Source organism: Echiichthys vipera (assembly GCF_963691815.1).
Source record: "Echiichthys vipera genome assembly, chromosome: 4".
NCBI classification, from domain to species: Eukaryota; Metazoa; Chordata; class Actinopteri; order Perciformes; family Trachinidae; genus Echiichthys; species Echiichthys vipera.
Window position 1 is genome coordinate 26,151,381 of NC_139829.1, and position 21,059 is coordinate 26,172,439.

The 21,059-nt window shown below is 38.7% G+C and overlaps 3 protein-coding genes across 3 annotated transcripts; 1 reads left to right on the forward strand and 2 right to left on the reverse strand.

The window, feature by feature from the left end:
* Positions 1-2,503: 2,503 nt before the first annotated feature.
* On the reverse strand, positions 2,504-4,885 carry LOC310946304 (uncharacterized protein). The gene is made up of 2 exons (XM_083912742.1): positions 4,451-4,885; positions 2,504-3,298 (listed from the first exon to the last, which is right to left on the reverse strand). The coding sequence occupies exons 1-2, from the start codon at positions 4,826-4,828 to the stop codon at positions 3,131-3,133; spliced, it is 546 nt and encodes a 181-aa protein (XP_083768868.1). The 5' UTR covers positions 4,829-4,885; the 3' UTR covers positions 2,504-3,130.
* A 1,411-nt stretch (positions 4,886-6,296) lies between these two features.
* On the reverse strand, positions 6,297-10,058 carry carnmt1 (carnosine N-methyltransferase 1; the record flags this gene model as incomplete). The annotated part of the gene is made up of 8 exons (XM_083913160.1): positions 6,297-6,749; positions 6,856-6,959; positions 7,323-7,436; positions 8,144-8,322; positions 8,555-8,695; positions 8,903-9,069; positions 9,194-9,389; positions 9,922-10,058. 8 exons carry the CDS (start codon positions 10,056-10,058, stop codon positions 6,540-6,542), a joined length of 1,248 nt encoding a protein of 415 aa, XP_083769286.1. The 3' UTR covers positions 6,297-6,539.
* Positions 10,059-16,193: 6,135 nt separating this feature from the next.
* LOC310945973 (4-hydroxyphenylpyruvate dioxygenase-like) lies at positions 16,194-20,608 on the forward strand. Its single transcript, XM_083912239.1, has 14 exons — positions 16,194-16,232; positions 16,401-16,427; positions 16,938-17,000; positions 17,255-17,359; positions 17,626-17,668; positions 18,136-18,218; positions 18,365-18,454; positions 18,581-18,684; positions 18,780-18,857; positions 19,414-19,576; positions 19,675-19,746; positions 19,833-19,955; positions 20,115-20,231; positions 20,383-20,608. The coding sequence occupies exons 1-14, from the start codon at positions 16,230-16,232 to the stop codon at positions 20,491-20,493; spliced, it is 1,182 nt and encodes a 393-aa protein (XP_083768365.1). The 5' UTR covers positions 16,194-16,229; the 3' UTR covers positions 20,494-20,608.
* Positions 20,609-21,059: the final 451 nt, after the last annotated feature.

Genomic DNA, 21,059 nt, shown 5'->3' on the forward strand with positions numbered 1-21,059 from the left:
TAAAATGCTTTGGAGTTAAACATTTCACGAAATGTAAATACATCCAAGTACCAGCTTAACTTTTACCAAGTTATTGATAGTAACGTTATGTCAACTAGCTATCGTTGAGTAATAATAGCTAACGTTAAGTAACGTTATAGTTACTTAACGCTGTATAAATGTAATTAACATTATTTATCTCAAATGTATGCTGGAGACAAAACAATATTTTTTTTCACTGACGTTAACTTAAATGTGTTAACGTACATGTTTACTTTAACTAACACTGAAATTACATCGAAACTTTGCTAACATTAGCTCTATGCTAACGACAGCTAATAGCGTTTAATAAATAGTTTTATTACCGTCATAAATAGCTGAACTATTTGTATTCAGCCGCTGGTAACAAGGTGGTCGCTTCAGTAGATAAAGGGATAAAAGTAGAAAATACATAACTTACCATGGCTGTACACTCCAGTCACAAACACAAAGAGATATATTGGTTCATGAATTCTCTGTATGAGTCAAATCCCACCACTTTATTTCTTATGCCCCTGACAACACCGGACCTTTGATCAGCCGCAGGTCCAAAGAGCAGAGAGCCTTGACGCTTTGAGGAGTTCATGACCTCCTCCTTCAAACACATCCAGGACTCCTTCACCTCCTGAGCTCACAACACCTGCTGGAGGTACTATTCACCCCCCCTCCCCATCCTGATCACAGAAACATGATAACGTTCATTTGTGATAGTAGGCAAGAAGGATGACCCCACATAATACAACATTTATCCATTTAAAATGACATTTGCAACACAAAGTGGGCAAAAATGAAGGTATCTTGATATTTTTTGAAGCCACACTGTAAAATCCAATTAGTTGCCCTTACTTTAATAAAGCATGCAGACCGATTGCACTTAAAAAAATCAATGTACATTGGAATAGGTATTGCATCTTGTATTTACTAATGCATGCTTAGTAAAGATGCACCAACCAGATCGGATATCAGATTAATTTTTATTAATATCGTACACAGCAATAGTTACAGCGATCTAGTCACTTGTGAGATGCTATACTATATATTAAATTAGATTTTTTTGTCTGTTTACACTAAATGTTTAGATGTTTCTTGTTAATTTTGCAGAATTAAGTTTATATTTTATATTCAATTTTAAAATATCTGTTTGCAGTGCACTTTAGGGGAAAGTGTTATTTATTTTTGTAGCGAATGTACATTTATATCTGTGTTAATATGCTACCTTTTTTTAACAAGGCTAAAGGTATATATCAAGCCTGATGCCTTCACTCACATGGCAAGGTATACGGTTCGTTCATTCAGCAGTAGTATCGGATCGGTATCTGCCGATACGCTCAGCCCGGGTATCAGTATCGGACTGGATCGGTACATCTGTAGAGCTCAGTATAGTATACTTACACTTGAGTTTATGTAACTCAACAAAACCTGTAGAGTACTTGACATTCAACTTTAGATGTACTCTTGACCTAATATAGACTACTCAGAATTACTATTTCAAACAACTAAATAATTGTATGTTAACTCTACTGTGTATGGAGTAAAATGGTTGGCTGGCTCACATACATGTGTACAAACTCCACCAGGACAGTGGAGGAATCATTTTCCTTTACAGAACCCAATCAATTGAACACATGGCAGCACAAGTATTTCTTTTCTAGTATGCACTGCAGCAAGCATATGCAATACTGTTTCAGGGTTTTTACTACATATTGTCATGCATTTATTGTTTGCTACCATATCTTTCTCTCTGGATTTTGTTGCCTCTGACAGATTGTATTTAATTAAAGGATGTTCACTCACCGGCCACTTTATTAGGTACATCTGTCCAACTGCTCGTTAACACAAATTTCTAAATCAGCCAATCACATGGCAGCAACTCAATGCATGTAGGCATGTAGACATGGTCAAGACGATCTGCTGCAGTTCAAACTGAGCATCAGAACAGGGAAGAAAGGTGATTGAAGTGACTTTGAACGTGGCATGGTTGTTGGTTCCAGACGGGCTGGTCTGAGTATTTCAGAAACTGCTGATCTACTGGGATTTTCACGCACGACCATCTGTAGGGTTTACAGAGAATGGTCCCAAAAAGAGAAAATATCCAGTGAGCGGCAGTTCTGTGGCCGCAAATGTTGATGCCAGAGGTCAGAGGAGAATGGCCAGACTGGTTGGAGCTGATAGAAAGGCAACAGTAACTCAAATATCCACTGGTTACAACAGAGGAATGCAGGAGAGCATCTGTGAACACACACCACCACCTAATTTCCAGCAGAGAGGGAACAGCAGCAGAAGACCACACTGACACTTTATTAAGCACCAGGTATGCCTAATAAAGTGGCCGGTGAGTGTATTTGAACATCTTCTGTTTTTTTTCTGTTGATCAAATGACAAAGTTGAATAAAATAAAAAACAAGTTGCTTAGAAAATTAGCTCAGACTGGCATAGGAGGTGTATCGGTAACATAATAAAAGTGTGAATACAGCGAACACTAAAGTCTTTAATATGTTTTTAAAAATGTAATTTCCAACATGTATATCTCAGCCCTATACAGCCGACTATAAACAACAACTTTGAAATGAGATACACAAAACATGCTCTGAAAGATATTATAGAGTGATTAGTAATATGAACCTTTATGTACAGATCCGGCTTTTCAACCTAATTTAGTTAACATACATTTGTAAAATATCAGGTTTGCAACATAGGCATTTTGCACAAAACAAAAGCATTGGTCACCATTGTACACTAGGCTATCTGACATAGTTTTCTAATCTAAGTTGTGAAAAGTATCGACAATGTACTTAAATGGGCAACCCTCCAAAGAGGTTTACTAAGATGTCACCACAGTTTTGACCACCGCTGTAGGAGCAATATTGTCGCTGTGCACATCTCATTGCTGCTTCACCTAAGTCGCTGAGATCTTACACCTGCATGGGTCTCACTTACAGGGGATCTCTCTGACGGGGCAGTCTGCAACATCAGGTTGTTGTATCTCACCTTGATGCATTAACCTTAATGTGCTTTTGATTTCTGCATTTGCTGAAAGCATCACATTGTCATCATCACCTTTGACTGCTGATGTAATGACAGAGTAGAGCAGACTCGCTTGCAACTGTCATCTTCAGGTTTCCATGGCATCGGAAGAGGAGTCTTTGACTTTTGACACGTCTTTTCCTTGGGAATGGACATCAGCATCTTCTAGCAGAGAAAGGTTAAGTTCAGGTAAGGGGACCCTCCAGTACTGGAAGGAGTTGTAAGTGCAGTCTTCAGTGTTGGTGTCTTCATCAGCCTGAGAGAGATGAAAAAGGTAAAAGGGTTCAGGAGAAAGAATCAGAGCCATATTTACCCACTGAGTAGTGGGAAAACACTGAGCTACCCCCAATGGTTTGAAAGAGCTAATGAAAGGCTGTAGTAATCTACACAAGGTTATTAACCTTAAAAGACACTTTACTTAGATGGAATCCAATTTATCAGTTACAAATGTACCAATAAATATATTAAAAGACGCTTTTATAGCAAAAAGAAATAATTATAACGCCCTTTTTAATGATACAAACTGGAGTAGAGCTTGGCTTGTGCCATGTACATTTTTAATTTCTAACAAAATTAGAGAATTACATCTTAAGCTAGTACATAACATCTATCGTACTAATGCATATCCACATTTTCTGACATTGATGACGGCTGTTCCTTCTGTAAAAGAGAAAGAGAAAGTATCATCCATTTATTTTATAAGTGTCCCATTTCTATCACCTTTTGGAAAGATGTGGAACATTTTAGGTACCACTTTTAAGAGAAAATGATTAATTTTGGCTCCTCACAATAATACATTTAACATAATCTCTTCATATTACTAGATAAATTCCATATACATAAAGATAAAATGTCCAAGGCAACCCCTTCATTCCCATTATTTACTAATTTAATTGAAGGTATATTTATACATGTGTTAAATAAAAAAAAAGTGCTCATCAGCTATTGAATTTTATTCAAATTGCATTCAGTGAACTTGTCTGCCATTATAACTTGCCCTATATATTTATTTATTTTGATTTCCTTTTTTATCGTTTATTGCTTTCATTAGACCTATTTATTAATTTTTTTCACTTATTATTTTGTCATTACTATACAGTATTTTTTATATTATACATCTACTATATATTATTTATTGAAGTGTTTTGAAGTTTGTCCTTATATCATTTCGACGTGTGCCTTTGTCATGTGTTGTAATGTCTGTCGCTTTGTTTTTTAGTTATTCTTTTCTATTGTTCATACTATTTGATGATTAATAAAGTTAAAAAAGAAAGAAAACAGTGCGCTATAGTTGGTGACGGGTGACGCCTTGTGGTCATTTAGTAGCATTACATTGACTACTCACTTTCTCTCAGCCCCATTATCATTGTGCACACCATAAAAACGTCCATGTTGTCAATGAACTCACTTTATCATTAGCTGTGGGAATAACCGGCACCGGTTCTGAACCCGCGCCCTCATCTCGGGGTCGTTTCTTGGAGCTGTGACGGTCCTGGACACTTCCAGAAGTCGTTACCGTCAAAACATCAACTGCGTGCTTCCTAGTGTCGCAGTGTTTGGACTTAGGATAAAGAGCCGCTTCTTGCTGCTGTTTCTCTGGGTCTTCGAAGTAGTGCGGCCTCTTCCTGCAGCGGCTGCCCATCAAAGCCAGCAGGGACGGCGGGCTCACACCCCCGGTGGGAGCCATGCTTTCGAGCAGCATGTCAACACTGCTGCTCAGTGAGCGGTAACATCTCTTGGAGGGAGAGCCGTGCAGCAGCGTGTCCTCGGCCCGTCTCTTCGCCATGAACGTCAGCTCAGTCAGGAACTAAAAACACGCGGGGCTTTGATGGTGTAAATAGCTGCTTTTTCGCTGTTGCGCGCGGATGTGTCGCAGTTCCAGAAGCGCAACAATCAGTACCGGAAGTACAACCACTGCGAGGCAGTCCAGATAACCAATCAGAGGAGAGCACCGCTGTCTGTCCCCGCCCAGAGCATCCTCTTTATGTGTCGGTATGGTATTAATGCTTTCATTTAATTACTGTCTCCATGGCATTGTAAATGAGGACCTGCCCTCAATTATAATTATCTTGTTGAGAATTGAGCTATAATTATAGGTTGGATTGAAATCAAGACCATATTATTGTAAACAGGCCCTCCTTTTACCCTCAATTTTTACTAACACTGTTTATCCTTGTCCTCCTCGTCAATTTGACCCCAGCAAAGGGGGGGTCTATGTGTTTTTGTTGACTACCTTAGTAGCATTTTAAATTAAACACAGCCCCCCCAGACACCTTCTTATACATCCAGAATACTTATAACGTGACTTTGGAAATATACGGAACAAAAACCCATTTGAATGACCCAAAATTACATTGAGGGATATTTGTTTGTGTTTTAAAGTAAGTGTATAATGCAAACCTGTCATCGAATTTTGGCAGCAGGTTGCAGCTGCATCGTCTTCTGTAACAGCACAAAATATACCAGCAAACCCTCAAACGCTTATATTAAATAACTTATCCACAATCAATTTGCCACAGTGTCAAAAACGAAAAATACGACTTGCTGGCCCAGCAGCAGCAAAAAAGATAATTGCAATAAGATGGATTCCACCGTATTTATCGCTTTCATGTATCGTCAGCTTTACGTTTTGAATGTGTTGGCTACTGGCAATTTCCCTGAGGGGATTAATGAAGTAGTTATCCATTTTCCAGTAAATGATGTGCAACCTCCTAGTTGTTGAGCAAGCCTAATGTAGCACACACAAAATACATTCACTATTTTTCACATTTAATTTCACCTTGAGAACCCTTTTAGTGTTATGTCGATGTTAAAGTCATATCAAACCCAAAATAGTAAAACTCTGGAGATAAATGTTTTGTTTTTAATGTTTGGCTTTATTACAAAATGTGATTAGAAACCAGAAAAGTCAATGAAAGTCATCTTCAACTTTAAAACAACTTATTCCTGAAAAGCTGAAACATGTTTTGATTACATTTTAAGTGTTGACTGATGATCAATGCAAATAAGTAGACAGATATTGGCACCATGTTTGAAAAAAATAAATAGATTTCAAAAGCTAACGTTCACTTCACACTGTCCAATCACACACTCACACTCAAACACACACACACGCACGCACGCACACACACGCACGCACGCACGCACGCACGCACGCACTCACACTCACTCAGACAATGAAAGTCAATGGAGATAATCAATAAGACCACAGGCAGTCTAGCACGCAGGACCGCAGTTAAAAGAAATATACCCTTCATGGATCAAGAGATGTAGAGAATTTAGATGTTTTTTTCAGGTGTTACACATAACACAGGGCCTGCAGAGTCGGGGACATTTCCCCATAAGATGCATTATTAAAAATACGATAAAAAAGGAAAAAGTATGTCCACTGTTTTTTTTTCCTTCTGTGTCCATTCTCTTTCTCATGTTGTCAGTCTAATCTCGAATTCAATGGTTGCATGCCTCTGAGTTCACTGTTTTTGTCACAGGATTTCCTGTCACGTCAGGCTGTCAATACCTTCTCGCCGTGGTGACTTAGCTGCCCGTGGAGAACTCTGCTGTTGGTCTTCTTCTTCTTCTTCTTCTTCTTGTTCGGAAAAGTACAAGTCTGTAGGTTTTCGTGCCACAAAGAAGACACAGTCGTAAATGTATCTCAACATAGAGCGGTCGTTCTCTGTGTAGGTGGTCTGAACGGACTGTTTCTCCACCTGCGAGAAAAACAGCAACAGTGTTTCACTACAAGAAGATTTCTGAAGACAGACATGAAGTTAAGCCATGAATATATATATATATATATCAAAGTCCTTTGCTTACCTCCATATGGAAGCCAAAGTTAACAATTGCTGTCCTAATGTCTTCGTAGCTAAGTTCAACTGAAAGCTCATTGGCCATGTTCTCAAAGTGATACAGCAGTGGACCTGAAGGAACATTACATTTTAAATTTGAGATAAGTTCACCTTAGACCCCTGGTTTTAGGCCCAAACATTTAAAAAACAATGTCATACAACTGTACTTTTTATTGAAGAAAAAAATGCACCCCACAACACTTAAAAACAAACAACACATAACACTGATGTACATCCTATGCATGAGGCAAAATTGTGTGATTAAAGATCCCATATTGTGAAAAGTGAGACCTCCATGTCTTTTACTATAAAGCAAGTCGAGGTGCTATATAAATACTGTGAAAGCATCAAATGCTACCCATTTAAAGCATTTAGTTTGTCTGTGCAAGTTCTTAATATATGTTTTGGTTTGCTTTTTTTCAAAAGTGAACTCACCCAGGTTGATCCACACACCACCAGGCTTAAGAATCTTCCAGATTCGCTCCACATACTCGATGACATTATGAGCCGTGTCAATAAAGAAGCAGGTGGCCACACAGTCCCAGGAATCTGACCGAAACAGACAATATATTATCGCATGATCATTGACGTCATTAATGTTGCTAAGGTGGACAATTCACCAATGATGAATTAATAATCATTTACAGTACATTCACATCAGAATAATACATTTTATGTTGGGTCATTTCAATATGCCGTTCTTAGAAAATATGCATGATAGACACTTTTTTACAGAGAATGTGATCTGTATTTGAATACTGTAAATGACCTGTAAACCATGCCTACTTGCATCTGTGTTGCAATTTATTAATTACACTTAATGTAAGCAATCAAAGAGGTTATGTAAAATGCATATCCTTAATAAAGCCCAAACATAATCTCAGAGAGTTTCTGTGATAGCTGCAGCCAGAAATCTCGACATTTGCAAGAGCTTTTCTGAAAGATATTATTACATTTTGTTTTTGTTTTTTGGTGATGTGTCAGCATTAAAAAAAAACTATAAGGTTACTGGAAGGAGTACAATTATTTTGTGGAGCTTGCTGAAGGCAATATACCTTATGGGGTGAAGTTCGACCTGAAAGGATATCTAAAAAGGGGAAAAGTTACTTTTTTCAATTGCAAATTCCTGAAAGGGCTGATGTACAACCAAAGCCCTCACTGGCACATTTCTCCTACAAATGTAAGAGAAAGTAAGAGATGACTGCATACTAAGTCAAGGACACTACAAAAGTGAAAGGCACACTACTTTTACTCACCTGAGTCCCTGTAGACTTCCACAAAGTCCCCAGCTACCATGGAGAAGTCTGCATCTAGTGGTAAGCTCTGAGGGTTGACATCAGGGAATACGATTGGTCGTGTTTGGTCGGAGGATTTCTTGTTGTTGCTAAACTGGTGGATCCAGGGGTACAGGGTCAGAGAGTTCACCTTTTCACACCTGAATGGAGCAGTCCAAATTTATGAGGATAGGTGGATTTGATGGAAGTGGTCTTCATCAGTATGAGGTCAGAATTGTTACTGCCAAATAACTGAATATGAATTATGTGTTCTGAGGTAAAATTAAGTGTGATTAATTGACAGCTAAATAAATATCCTGCATGAATGTATCCATAGGAAGGTGATAGTCCCTCAGTGTTGTAGTCACAGAAGTGTGTCATTGTATGCTGTACCTATTGAGAACAAAGTTCGAAGAGAAGAGCATGAAGAAGCTCCATTCGTTGCCCTGGCAAATATAACCCAGCCGTGCTATCTCCCAGGCTAGACGGCCAAGGCCAGCCCCCGGAATCAGCACGCTCACCTTAGACACATCACTGACATAAAAAAATGTACAAAATGCACATATCACACGGAAAACACAGAGTAAGTCACATCATCAGAATTATTACAAGATGTTCTAATACCATACCACATGGAAAAAAGTGATTGCTTGTATCAATCAGTATGCATATCTTTATGTCTCAGCATGCATGCAAGTGTTGGTGTGGTAGTCTGTGTGAGTGAGCATGTGTGCTTCCTACTATTGGTCACTTGGGAATAGTCTTTGGATTTCTTTGATGATGGGCAGGTAGCAGGTGTCCCTCTCAGCCCGGCCCGTCTCGCTCCAGTCTCTGACAAACTGCTTTATCGTGGACTTAAGCTTGTCCATGTCAAATGTAGTGGATGGGCGGACCTTCCGCGGATCCTCCTGGAAGTTCATGAAGACACAAAAACTCTACCGAAATTCCTTGAGTAAATAACTAAAATAACACAAAATGTATCTGAATACAGTCTCGGATATGTGCGTAGACCTGGTGCAAGTCTAGCCTTACCCTCTCGCCGTACTCAATGTTTTCAAACATGTGGAGGCTATTGTGAATGATGGCCTGCAGAATCTCCTGGTTGTGGTCCGCACACTGGCTGATCTGGGCCAAGTTGGACAAAACATCTGGCAGCAAATTCTGATGCCGCTGCGGAAGGCTCAGGAACTGCCGCTGGGCACGCTTGACCTGCTCCTGGACATGGACCCTGACACAAAGAAAAGACCCAAGTCAGAACACGGGTTCACAAATTGTTTAATGTCATGTGTCCCCTGAGGGATAACGCCAGTCACTCATCTGAGGAGCAATTAGGTGTTATGGGGTGTTTATTGATGCAGTGGGAGTCTAACAGTATGGTCCAAATGGGTCCTATATTATTTACTCTCTTTGATGTATTTAAGGGAAACATCACACCATTCCTCCCTCCAGTGTTTTTTAACCAATGAGAAGTGGTAGGGCAGAGGGGATGGATCATTTAGTGGAGGGGGTACCATGACATGAATGGAGCTCAAGTCAGAAAATTAGCTAATAAATGCGACCGGAAGCTGGTTAAATACATGTTGACGAAACCGTGGGAAACACTAACCAATGGATGAATACATGTGAACTATCTCCGTTAGCAGTTTTCCCTCCAAACCTTTTTATCTGCCCTTTGCTATTGTCATCTGCTAACGACATCGTTTATTGACACAAACTGCCGTTACCTGGCTCGTACTTTATTTTAAGCATTGTTATTATACCTGTAAAATCTAAAAGCATCGATTATTCTCCAGAAATGCTGCCTCTCCAGCCTGGCGTCCTCCTCGGGGCTGCATTTTATTTTCTCTTTGTTAAAATATGGTCCCCCTTGAGGTCCCGCTCCTGTTGTTTCGGCCATCTCTGAGACAAACTTAAAGCCGTCCAATCAAAACGCGAGAAGCTTCTTCCTCGTGTGATTTGATGATAACAGTAGAATAGACTCCACGGGGCGCGTTGCTGCCACCGTCAGGCGGCTGAGGAGACTGCAGGTAGTGCACCGGTATTTCTCATTTGATTGAACACATTGGTGAACTCAGAAGTGACGTTTAAAATCAGTTAACACACATAATAACACTGAAAGTCTTCTATTTTTACTTTATTTAATGTCTTCTTTTCTCTATGCCTTTGTATCTTATTAAGTATTCTTATGTAATGTCATTATAATTTAATGTGGATTGTTTTCTGAAAGGAGAACTGACTTGTCTTGTCTTTACACACATATATATATTTGTGAAGTATGATGCCACACTGTTCTGTTTGTACTATAATTGTTCAAATTGCAAATAAAGAATAAAAAAGAAAAAAACACTGAAAGTCTCCGGGCCAAAATGATTCATTTTATTTGTAAAATGCTTCAACACATAAAACATTAAACACATCCAACAAGAGCAAATATTTCCAAACACACAACTTTTGGTCAAATTAATAAATTCCTTCAATCGATAATTACACAGTGGACAAAACTGCTGTCAGTATGAACTGGTTCAACCTCAATATGAGGACAATGCCTGTGTTTGTTGATGCTTTATATACCAGTAGTTATAAGTGCCAAAAAAGGCAAGCAAGCATTTTACAGCATGAATTGTCTATTGGCTATTTTCTTGGATTTTATCAAACTTGCTGCACTCTGCGCCTTCTACACTTTATTGAGATGCTCCTGTTGAAATAATGTGGAAAAAAGAGACGTGATTTTTACATTTTATTCTTGTGTGTAGTAGATCTTTCTGTGCCCATGAGCTCCTGTATCCATGACCTACAGTAACAACGAGAAAAGACAAATTCAGACATTCATTATGGTGCAGCTTTTGTACTGCCTTAAAGAAGATCACCAAATTTAAAAAAAAAAAAAAAAAAAAGGTTACTCAGAAACTTTTTTTTTTTTAAATTAGCTTCTGCTCACTTTCCCATGTTATTTTTTTTTTAGTCTGGACCACAACAGCAGTATCGATTTCAACCTGAAAAAAAATTTACTTGTAGGATTTACCCAATAAAATCCTTCTAACAATTTGCACTCAATGTTTTAAAGTAAATTTTACTGCTGAATATCAAGTACAAGTCACTCAACAATATCAAGCGCAATGTGAAGAAATTGAGTAAATGTTACTTATGTCTGTCAAACTTTTAAGTTATATTTATCCAAATGAATTGAGTAAAGTCTATAACATTTTTCAGAAAGTAAATCGTTGCTAATAAGTAGATTTTAGTACTTTTATTTTAATTTTGTTTAATTAGTTGTATGATTACAAACTAACACACTCACATTTTTTTTAATAATTATATGATTCTGATAGCTGATATGTCAGTGATACATCATACTTGGTGTTTATGATGCATTATTGGTTAGAAAAATAATACTTTATTGATAAAATATATCACGCAATGCATCGTGGGAGTTTCCGGTTAGGCCTTCTCTGCCGTATTTCGGTAACGGTCTTAACTGGCCTTTTGCTTAATGTTTGATTTAAGTCTAAGTTTGATCGTGCTGACCAGTGGCTACTCCAATGACAAAGAAAAACTTAATAATGATTGAATTATTACAATTGAATAATCAGAGGAATTACTCCAATTTAACTAACTACCAGTAAAATTGTCTGTGTTGAATTTCTTAACAGAGTGGATGAATTAATGAGATATGTAATACATATGAGACATTTAATCATATTATGATAACACACAAACAAGTTAAGATGGAAATAATAAAGGTATTGTCTTTGATAATAATAAAATTAATAATAATAATAATAATACATTTTATTTGTAAAGCACTTTTCATTATTAAAGACAATCACAAAGTGCTACATAGTATGACATGGTTAAAAACAAGAGCAGTAAGATACAAAGTTAAGAGAAAGCTTTTTTAAAAGAAAGGTTTCAGGCGCTTCTTTAAGGAGAGGGTGGTTTGCAGAGCCCTCAGGTGGTCTGGGAGGGAATTCCTCAGGAGAGGAGCTGCTGAGCAGAAGGCCCGGTCCCCCATGGTGCAGAGATTGGTCCTGGAGGGCTGGAGGAGGACTTTGTTCCCAAAGCGGAGGTTACGTGTGGAGGTTTGTGATGTGAGTAGTTCTCTGAGGTAGGGAGGGGCATTTCCATGGATGCACTGATGGGTGGAGAAGGGAGATTTTGTATCCAATCCTGCAGGAGACAGGAAGCCAGTGTAATGAGTGAATGATGGGTGTGATATGGTCGTATTTTCGCACCCTCATCAGGATCCTAGCGGCACTGTTCTGGATGTATTGCAGTTTTTGTAGGCCCTAAAGGGACCCCACAGGTGACAGTATGTGTCTCTGATTTGGCCCCTCCCAGGGAAATATACTCTGTTCTTCAAGACAAGTAGGACTGGAACCAGCTCAGGGCGGAGTCAGAGAGCCCGATGGTGTGGTGGAGGCGTTAAAGGAGGATGTTTTGGTCAACCGAGTCTAAAGCTGCAGACAGATCCAGGAGGATGAGGAGTGATGGAGAGCCACTAACAGCCGCCATCAGCAGGTCATTTGTGACCCTGACCAGAGCTGTTTCGGTGTTATGGGTTGACTGGGAACCGGACTGGAATTTTTCAAATAGGGAGTGTGAATTAAGGTGGTCTTGAAGCTGGTTGGCAACTACTTTTTCCAGCACTTTGGACAAGAATGGGAGGTTGGAAATTGGCCTGTAGTTAGTGAGGACTTCTGGGTCAAGGGTGGGTTTCTTGAGCAGGGGCCTGATGACGGCAGATTTGAGAGCATAAGGATCATAACTGGCCTGGAGTGAGAGGTTAGTGACTTTGGTGATCAGAGGACTTAGAGTGCAGATGTTTTATTTTACCAAGGTTGTGGGAAAGGGGTCCACGGAACAGATAGAAGGTTTGTCAGAGATGTCAGCAAAGCAGCAGAGTGTGTGGAGGGTCCCAGGCTGTGGGTCTGCAGGAGGGACAGACAGAGCAGGAGAGCCGGAGAGAAGAGAGCGGATGGTGTCAATGTTTGTCCTGAAGAAGGTGATGAAGCTGTTGCACTGCTCTTCTGTGGTCTCTGTGTGTGAAAGGGTCTGTGGCTTGAGGAGATGACTTATGGTGGAGAAAAGCTGCTTTAAGTTTCCAGGATTTTTATTTATTTATCTATTTCGGGCGTCTCAGTTAGATAAAGCATCATCACACATTATCTTGGTTTACAATTCACATGACTGAAAGGGAAAGCGGGAGAAGCAAAAGCTTGTCTAGTCCCGCCCCCGTTACCCACAGAATACATGATCTTCATCATACTATTTTTCATGTGTCCTTTGACATAATATGTTTCAACAGCACGTAGTAGTCAGAGCTGCCGTCCAGCTCTAGACAGACAAACAGACACAGTGTCCATATTAGTCCATCATGAGTGAGTAACGGTACCGTCTTGTTGCCTGTTTTATTAATGATGTTGGAGTAGAATTGTGACCGTGCTTTTGTAAGTGATTTTGAGTAGGCCTTTCAGTGTTTCTGATAGGCCTCTCTGTGAACAGTCAGTGGTGCAGATTTTGCAGCACGCCGCTCAAGAACACGCCCAGCTGCTCTTATCGTCTGTAGCTCTGAAGTGAACAAGGGGACTGAGCATGCGAAGGTGACTGTTCTGGTCCAGGATACTGCTGATGGCGTTATTGTAGAAGTCAACTGATTCATTTGCTGATGAGGAGTTTGCAGAGGGGATTTGCTTGAGGTCTGAAGTCATGGTGTCTGGGTTGATGTTTTTAAGGTTTTTAAAGTTAATTCAGCGTTTTGGCTTGGTGTGGTGGGACAATTCATCAAGGCAAGGGGCTTGACGGTAGCGGTGAAAACTGTTGAGGCCCGAAAAGCTGTACAGTTACACTCACTGAGAATGAGAACTTGAGTTTGTAATTCAGGGATGCTTCTTATTGTAGATGTTATACAGACATCTGATAGGTCTGCTAGAGGCGCTCCTGGTTTGTGCCAACAGACACATTTAAGTTTAGCTTTATCTCAGGTAGACTGAAGGTTGTTCTAAGTGTTTCCTTGGACCAAGTTAAGTTAAGTAAAAAGATATGTATATAGATAGATAGATAGATAGATAGATAGATAGATAGATAGATAGATAGATAGATAGATAGATAGATAGATAGATAGATAGATAGATAGATAGATAGATAGATAGATAGATAGATAGATAGATAGATAGATAGATAGATAGTTAGATAGATAGATAGATAGATAGATATATAGTTAGATAGATAGATAGATAGTTAGATAGATAGATAGATAGATAGATAGATAGATAGATAGATAGATATGTAGTTAGATAGATAGATAGATAGTTAGATAGATAGATAGATAGATAGATAGATAGTTAGATAGATAGATAGATAGATAGATATATAGTTAGATAGATAGATAGATAGATAGATAGATAGATAGATAGATAGATAGATAGATAGATAGATAGATAGATAGATAGATAGATAGATAGATAGATAGATAGATAGATAGATAGATAGATAAATAACTTTATTTATCCCAGAGGGGAAATTAGGTCATCGTAGCAGCGGTACAAAGCAATCAGAAGTAATAAAAATAAAATACAATATAAGATATAAAATAAGTACTACAATACATGTACAGTATCGCAGATGAACACTATATTACAATACACTATGTAGATTTTAATGTGCAAGAGAGAGCAAGGTGCATTTCAGTGATTACTGGTGAATGATCTATCCTGGCATGCTTGATTCATTTAGGGGTAATCATCATCAAGTAGAGAGATGTATGTCTTATGTTGAGATGCTTTTAATAGGTATAATTAAGGTGATAGGACTGAGAGAAAACAAAGATGTCCTGCCTAGATTGTAGTTGGTGCAGTTTAATTAAATCAATCTGCTCTTGACAAAAAGACTACTTTATTACACAAATATAGAAGGTTTATATTCAGTATCTAGCTGTAGTTTTATCATCATCATTTTAAACATACATCATAGAAACAAATATAGTTAACAATACAGGTTTATGTTACTGTATGTGGTTCTCAGACTGTGATACTGCAGTTGTAAAAGTATTTGAAGCATCTTCTGTACAAACATATGTAAGTTTTCAAGTTACATTCAACATATCTTTTCATATTATATTTTGTTCTTTAATGTCAAAACGTACACAATATGGAAAATTAATATATGTTGTAGTGTGATTCTGAGATTTTTAAGACCACCCACACTTTTTGTTCAACAATGTGCACAAATTAAACCCGTCACCTGCACTTTTGCATCATGAAACCAGTTTATTCAACCTATAATGTCCCAAAAACCACTACTAATGGATTTTAGATGCATTTTTTTACAAAGGTACTATACAACAGCTTTGTATCTTTTTCTGTAACTCTTCAACTGGAATAATCACAATTATTGGAGTACTATATGTGGGGGAGGATTGATGGGACGGGGGCATTTCAAGTGTTCACTTAGCTCAACCCCAGTGAGCCAATGAGCGTCCTGCATGAGTGAGCCTCCTCTCGCCACTAAGCACTAACATATGGCCTTCTTCTGTAAAAAAAAAAAAAAACAGCTGTAATTCTAAACCTGTGAGGAAAAACAGGCTGTCTGCATCCCTTTGCAGAAAAAAAAAGTTTTATTTTTAGGATGCATTAAGGTAAGGTAAGCCATTAAATTGGCATAATAAAAAGTATCCCAAGTCTTGATTGCTTGATGGGATAGGATATTAATTATAAGCATCATGGTCAGTAGCATCAAACTGACGGTGAATTAAGTGATAGTGAGGTCTAATCTATGCAGCACACCCCCCCCCCCCCCACACACACACACACACAACAATTATGTGCCAAGATAATAATTTATAAAAGTACTATCAGACCAGTAGTATGTTGACATATGTTCCAAGTAATCATTATGTAACAGCAAAATGCACCGAGCATCAATACTTTCCCTACTCCTACTCCTCCTCCTCTTCCTCCCAATATCTCCTCCTTACAAGAGGGGTGTGGGTTTACAAACTTGCTTTCAGCTTTTAAACTCAGAGGTTCATTGTAGATTTCACTGACTGTCAGGTCAGGTCACAAGGATCAAGATGGTGAGTTACCTTTCACTGTTGAATCAATTTAAATGCCATTTTTCTATTATTAACTCTAATAGAGACCTTGTGTGTGCACGGAAATAACATATGTGAATAATGTAGCTTGCCTGTTCTTTTTGTTAGTCCTATAATGACTTTTTTATGTTTGTTTGTTTTTTATTATAGACAACATACACAGATAAAGGCGAAAAGGTAGGTAACCGTATCATATGCGTATGAAAAGAGGCTTTTAAGCAGATAGACACTGAGTGACAAAAGTGGCTTTTAATGCTACTAATCTAACATTTGTTAGTGTTAATTTAGCTACAGACTGTATTTCTCTTTGTCACTTCAGACCCTGGACTATTTGCACCTTAACAGATAAATATCTGAGATATATTATTGTTTGTGATCATGAGAGATATGACCAGTGGAGAAAAGCTGTTCCTGTTTCTGGTGGTTTGGTGTGCATTGTGGTGGTTGTGTGGAGGTCTGTGATGATTCTGCCTGCAAGTTTCCGGGCATAGATGTGGGCAAGGGGCACCAAAAATGTTTGCAGCTGTCCTTACTATTTGCTATCCTGTTTTGTGGCTGTGATGGAAGTGCACAGGGTGGATTCAATGATTGCAGTGTAGTGCAGTGTACACAGATGAATGACAGTAAAGTCTATCTTATCTCATTACGACAAAAGCTGAAAAAAAAAATCTTCCTTCTTGTCTTTAGCATGAGCAAGGCAGGTTCCTCTGCTTTGATCACCTAACATTCTGGGTTGGAAATGCAAAACAGGTAAGTTAACTCATCTTTGTTCCCTGTCCAGTTTTTCACAAAGTTAAAACTTAACACTCAGCGGGGCGATTGGCTCTCCTAAGGGGTGGAATACTGCTATTCCCACAGCACAAACTGAGTCAAGCCTCACTGGCCACCAGTAGATGGTGCTGTCAGAAAGTTTATTGCTATCCTGTTGCAACCATTCACTGTCACATGTAAAACGGAGCCTTCTCGGCGATTTTCTGTTGAATAAAAATCATTTTCTTCAACAGGCAGCATCATATTACTGTAACAAGCTGGGATTTGAGCCTTTGGCTTACCAGGGTTTGGAGACAGGCAGTCGTGAAGTTGTGTCTCATGCAGTCAGACAAGACAAGGTAAAGTATCTTTAGTTCCTGGAGGTACAGCACACATTATTCTTGAGACAAGAACAGCAAGAAAATAATATTTTAGTGCAACAAAACAAAAATGACAACCACAGAGTTGCAGAGCACAGAGTTTTAGATGAGCTCAATCAGACTGACTCATAATTGCATATGCTCATGAGTAAATGTGGATTGTAATAAAGAGTTATACTGGACTCTCAATGGTAAATTGAATGATAGAGGTGGAGGAGTTCATGTTTTCACTTTGTATTTTACAGATTGTTTTTGTGTTCTCATCTGCCCTCAATCCTGGAAACAAAGGTATAGCTCTAATCAGGTTCTCAAGCTGAAGTAGCTATTTGTGTTTGGCAAAAATGTCACGTCACTATTGATAATAAACATTTAATCCATAGACATCACTGTCTTTTTTAAGTTAATTAATTAGTTAATTAATTGTTAAATCCCTCACTATTTTATTTATCCTGTTTAAAAGCGTTCATGTCTCAAATACATTTTCATACCTTAAATAGTCTGCTGGCTCCCGTAACTATACTCTTAATATTGATTAAAAAAAATTGAAACAAGAAAGATTACTTACATAACATTACATTTCCTGATATATCCTCACATGCTTTTGTCAAATGAACTCCAAACAATCCCATTTAGTGTGCACACGTAGAGTACAAAGAAAAAACACAAACATAATGTATACAAATTCATGAGTACATATTTATATTAACAGAATAGTTGATTGTGTGAGTGAAGGCTCTTTTCTCATCTTTTCTCAGAGATGGGAGATCATTTAGTCAAACATGGGGATGGGGTGAAGGATGTTGCGTTTACAGTGCAGGACTGTAACTTCCTTGTGCAGGTAACACAACAGCTTTCCATTTAAGCATGCTTTCTCAGCTACTTTCTAACGCACTATTCACTTCTCATGAGCTTGTATTTATTTAACTGATGATTATGAACGCTGCTCAGTTCATTTTTTCACTTAGCATATATCCTTGTTCACAGAAAGCCAGAGAGCGAGGTGCGGTTATTCTAAAGGAGCCTTACACCCTGGAGGACAAGTATGGTAAAGTCAGGCTGGCCGTGCTTCAAACAGTAAGTCAATATGTATGAATTTACACTGAACATTTAGTCACTATTTGGATTGAGCACATTATTAAATAAGTTGAAAATATTATTTAAAAAACGCCAGAATTGTAAACTTGCCTTTGTTTGCTGCAGTATGGCGACACCACACACACGTTTGTGGAGAGGACCGGATACAGTGGGTTGTTTCTACCAGGCTTCAATCCCCCTCTGTTTAAGGATCCTTTATTAGCCAAACTGTGAGTGTGCATAAGTCATTACAATGTCTGTAAGATGATAACACCACAATGACAACAAACTTACTGTATGTTTGTATGTTTTTGCTCCGGTGCAGACCAAGTGGAAAACTGAACTTCATCGATCACGTTGTGGGAAACCAGCCGGATGATGAGATGGTTCCAGTGGTGGATTGGTAACGGCCTCAACTATTTCTTGTAGAGTTCAGAAGCATGCAGTATGGCACCTGTGAATACAACATACCTGCTCTTTAAAACGCTGGATGAAACAAGGGGTCAAATGATTCTTACGTAACTCTTTTTTGGCACAAGTCAGAGATCACCATGACTTTGCGTTTTTTTAAGTGGGTCTCCAGTAATTCTGCACATCTGGATCTTGTTTGTACCCCGTCAAATAGGAATGAAAAGGCGGGGAAAGGCAGTTCTCTAAATGAGCGAGCTCATTGGTTGATCCTTGAAAGAGGGGGGTAGCACAGGCTGGATGGTTTTGGATGTAAAGAACCTCATTGAACCAGCTCATAACTCAAAAAATTCATAGTTATGTTTAGAGGCCATAACTGTAGCCTCCATTATTCATTTAAATCATTAAATAATAGCATCTGTTGCATTAAACAATTGAAAAACAACTTCACTGTGCTGTACAAACACTACATAAACAGACACTTCAGGAGGTTTCGACCTACCATATGATGTTTGAACTTAGGCCACTCACTGCGGCTCTTGAACTGACAGGTATCAAAGAAACCTTCTCTTTCACCGCTTCTGGTCAGTGGACGACAAGCAGCTTCAGACAGAGTTTAGTGCCCTGCGCTCCATTGTTGTGGCAAACTACGAGGAGAGTATAAAGATGCCCATCAACGAGCCTGCCATGGGGAAAAGAAAGTCTCAGATCCAGGCATGTTCTTTACACTTTAACAAATATGCGGACTAGAAAAATTTCTTGCACATCAATAGTTAAATGACATGTAACTTTCATTTAATTTTCACTCACAGGAGTATGTGGAGTACTATGGAGGACCAGGAGTGCAGCATATAGCCATGAACACATCAGATATCATCAATGCAGTAAGTCTACAAGACACTTTGGCTTTGTATGAGGATGCTTTCCAAAAGCAGCAACAATAAATCTGTGATGAATGCCTTTCTTGTAGATTCGTAACCTAAAGGAGCGTGGGGTGGAGTTTATGTCTGTGCCAGACACCTACTACGACCAGCTGAGGGAGAACCTGCAACACTCAAAGGTTAAAATCTCAGAGGAGCTGGATGTCCTGCAGGTCAGAACGAAGATCATATTTTAACACATTTTGAGGACTGATATGGTGTGAACAAAAAAGATACAGAGTCAACTATTTAGCTATTTAGGTTCACCACAACCGAATGGAGAAATAAATGACTAAAGACAAACGTTATCTTGTGATCTTACTCACATCCAGGAGCTGAAGATCTTGGTGGACTACGACGACGACGGCTATTTACTTCAGATCTTCACCAAGCCAGTTCAGGATCGCCCCACTGTGTTTTTGGAAGTCATTCAGAGACATAACCACCAGGTGAGGGCGCCACTGGATAGATGACAACTTTTACAAGGGAAAAGGAAATACACAGCACATTATACAACATTTCAATATAACAGCCCCTAGGCTAGGAATAAGAGTCACTGTGCTGCCAAAGCAATAGCTTAAACACATGATTTATCCACAGGGCTTCGGGGCAGGAAACTTCAAGGCTCTTTTTGAAGCCATCGAAGCGGAACAGCAGGCTAGAGGGAATCTGACGATCCTGACACCAAATGGAGTTTCAAAGAAGATGTGATCCCATTGTTATCATTGCTTTACAGTTCTGGAAAGTTGCAATAATCATCAACTGCTATGAAAAGACACTTCCTGTTTTTTATCATACTAATAATGTGCTACCTCAGTGGTCTGATATCAACAATAAAAATGCACAAAGTATGTTTATTAAAGTTGTGTCTTGGATGTTTTATTACAGTTTAACAATTATTTTCTCTGTACTTCATTATAATCTCATGTTCATGGAATATCTTGAGTTTGTATCACTTATCTGGAAAAGTTCTTTACAATCTTTACAATCTCAACAATCATAATGCATTTCTTTCCCTTTTTTAAATGTTAACAAGAAAAACGAAATTACTGATTCAAGCTTGACTCAAGCTAAAAAACTATTGAAGCTCTCATAAATGAAAACATTTAACTATACACTTTTGTTATCATTTGGACAGTCGGGTCAACAGATATTTGACTGTAACAGCAGCCCTCTGCATGGTGTTGGGAGTGCCCGTGGGAGACAACAATTGCAATGTGTGAAACAATGGTTGCCATGTGTTCATAAACTGTACAACCAAATGCCAGAAAATGACA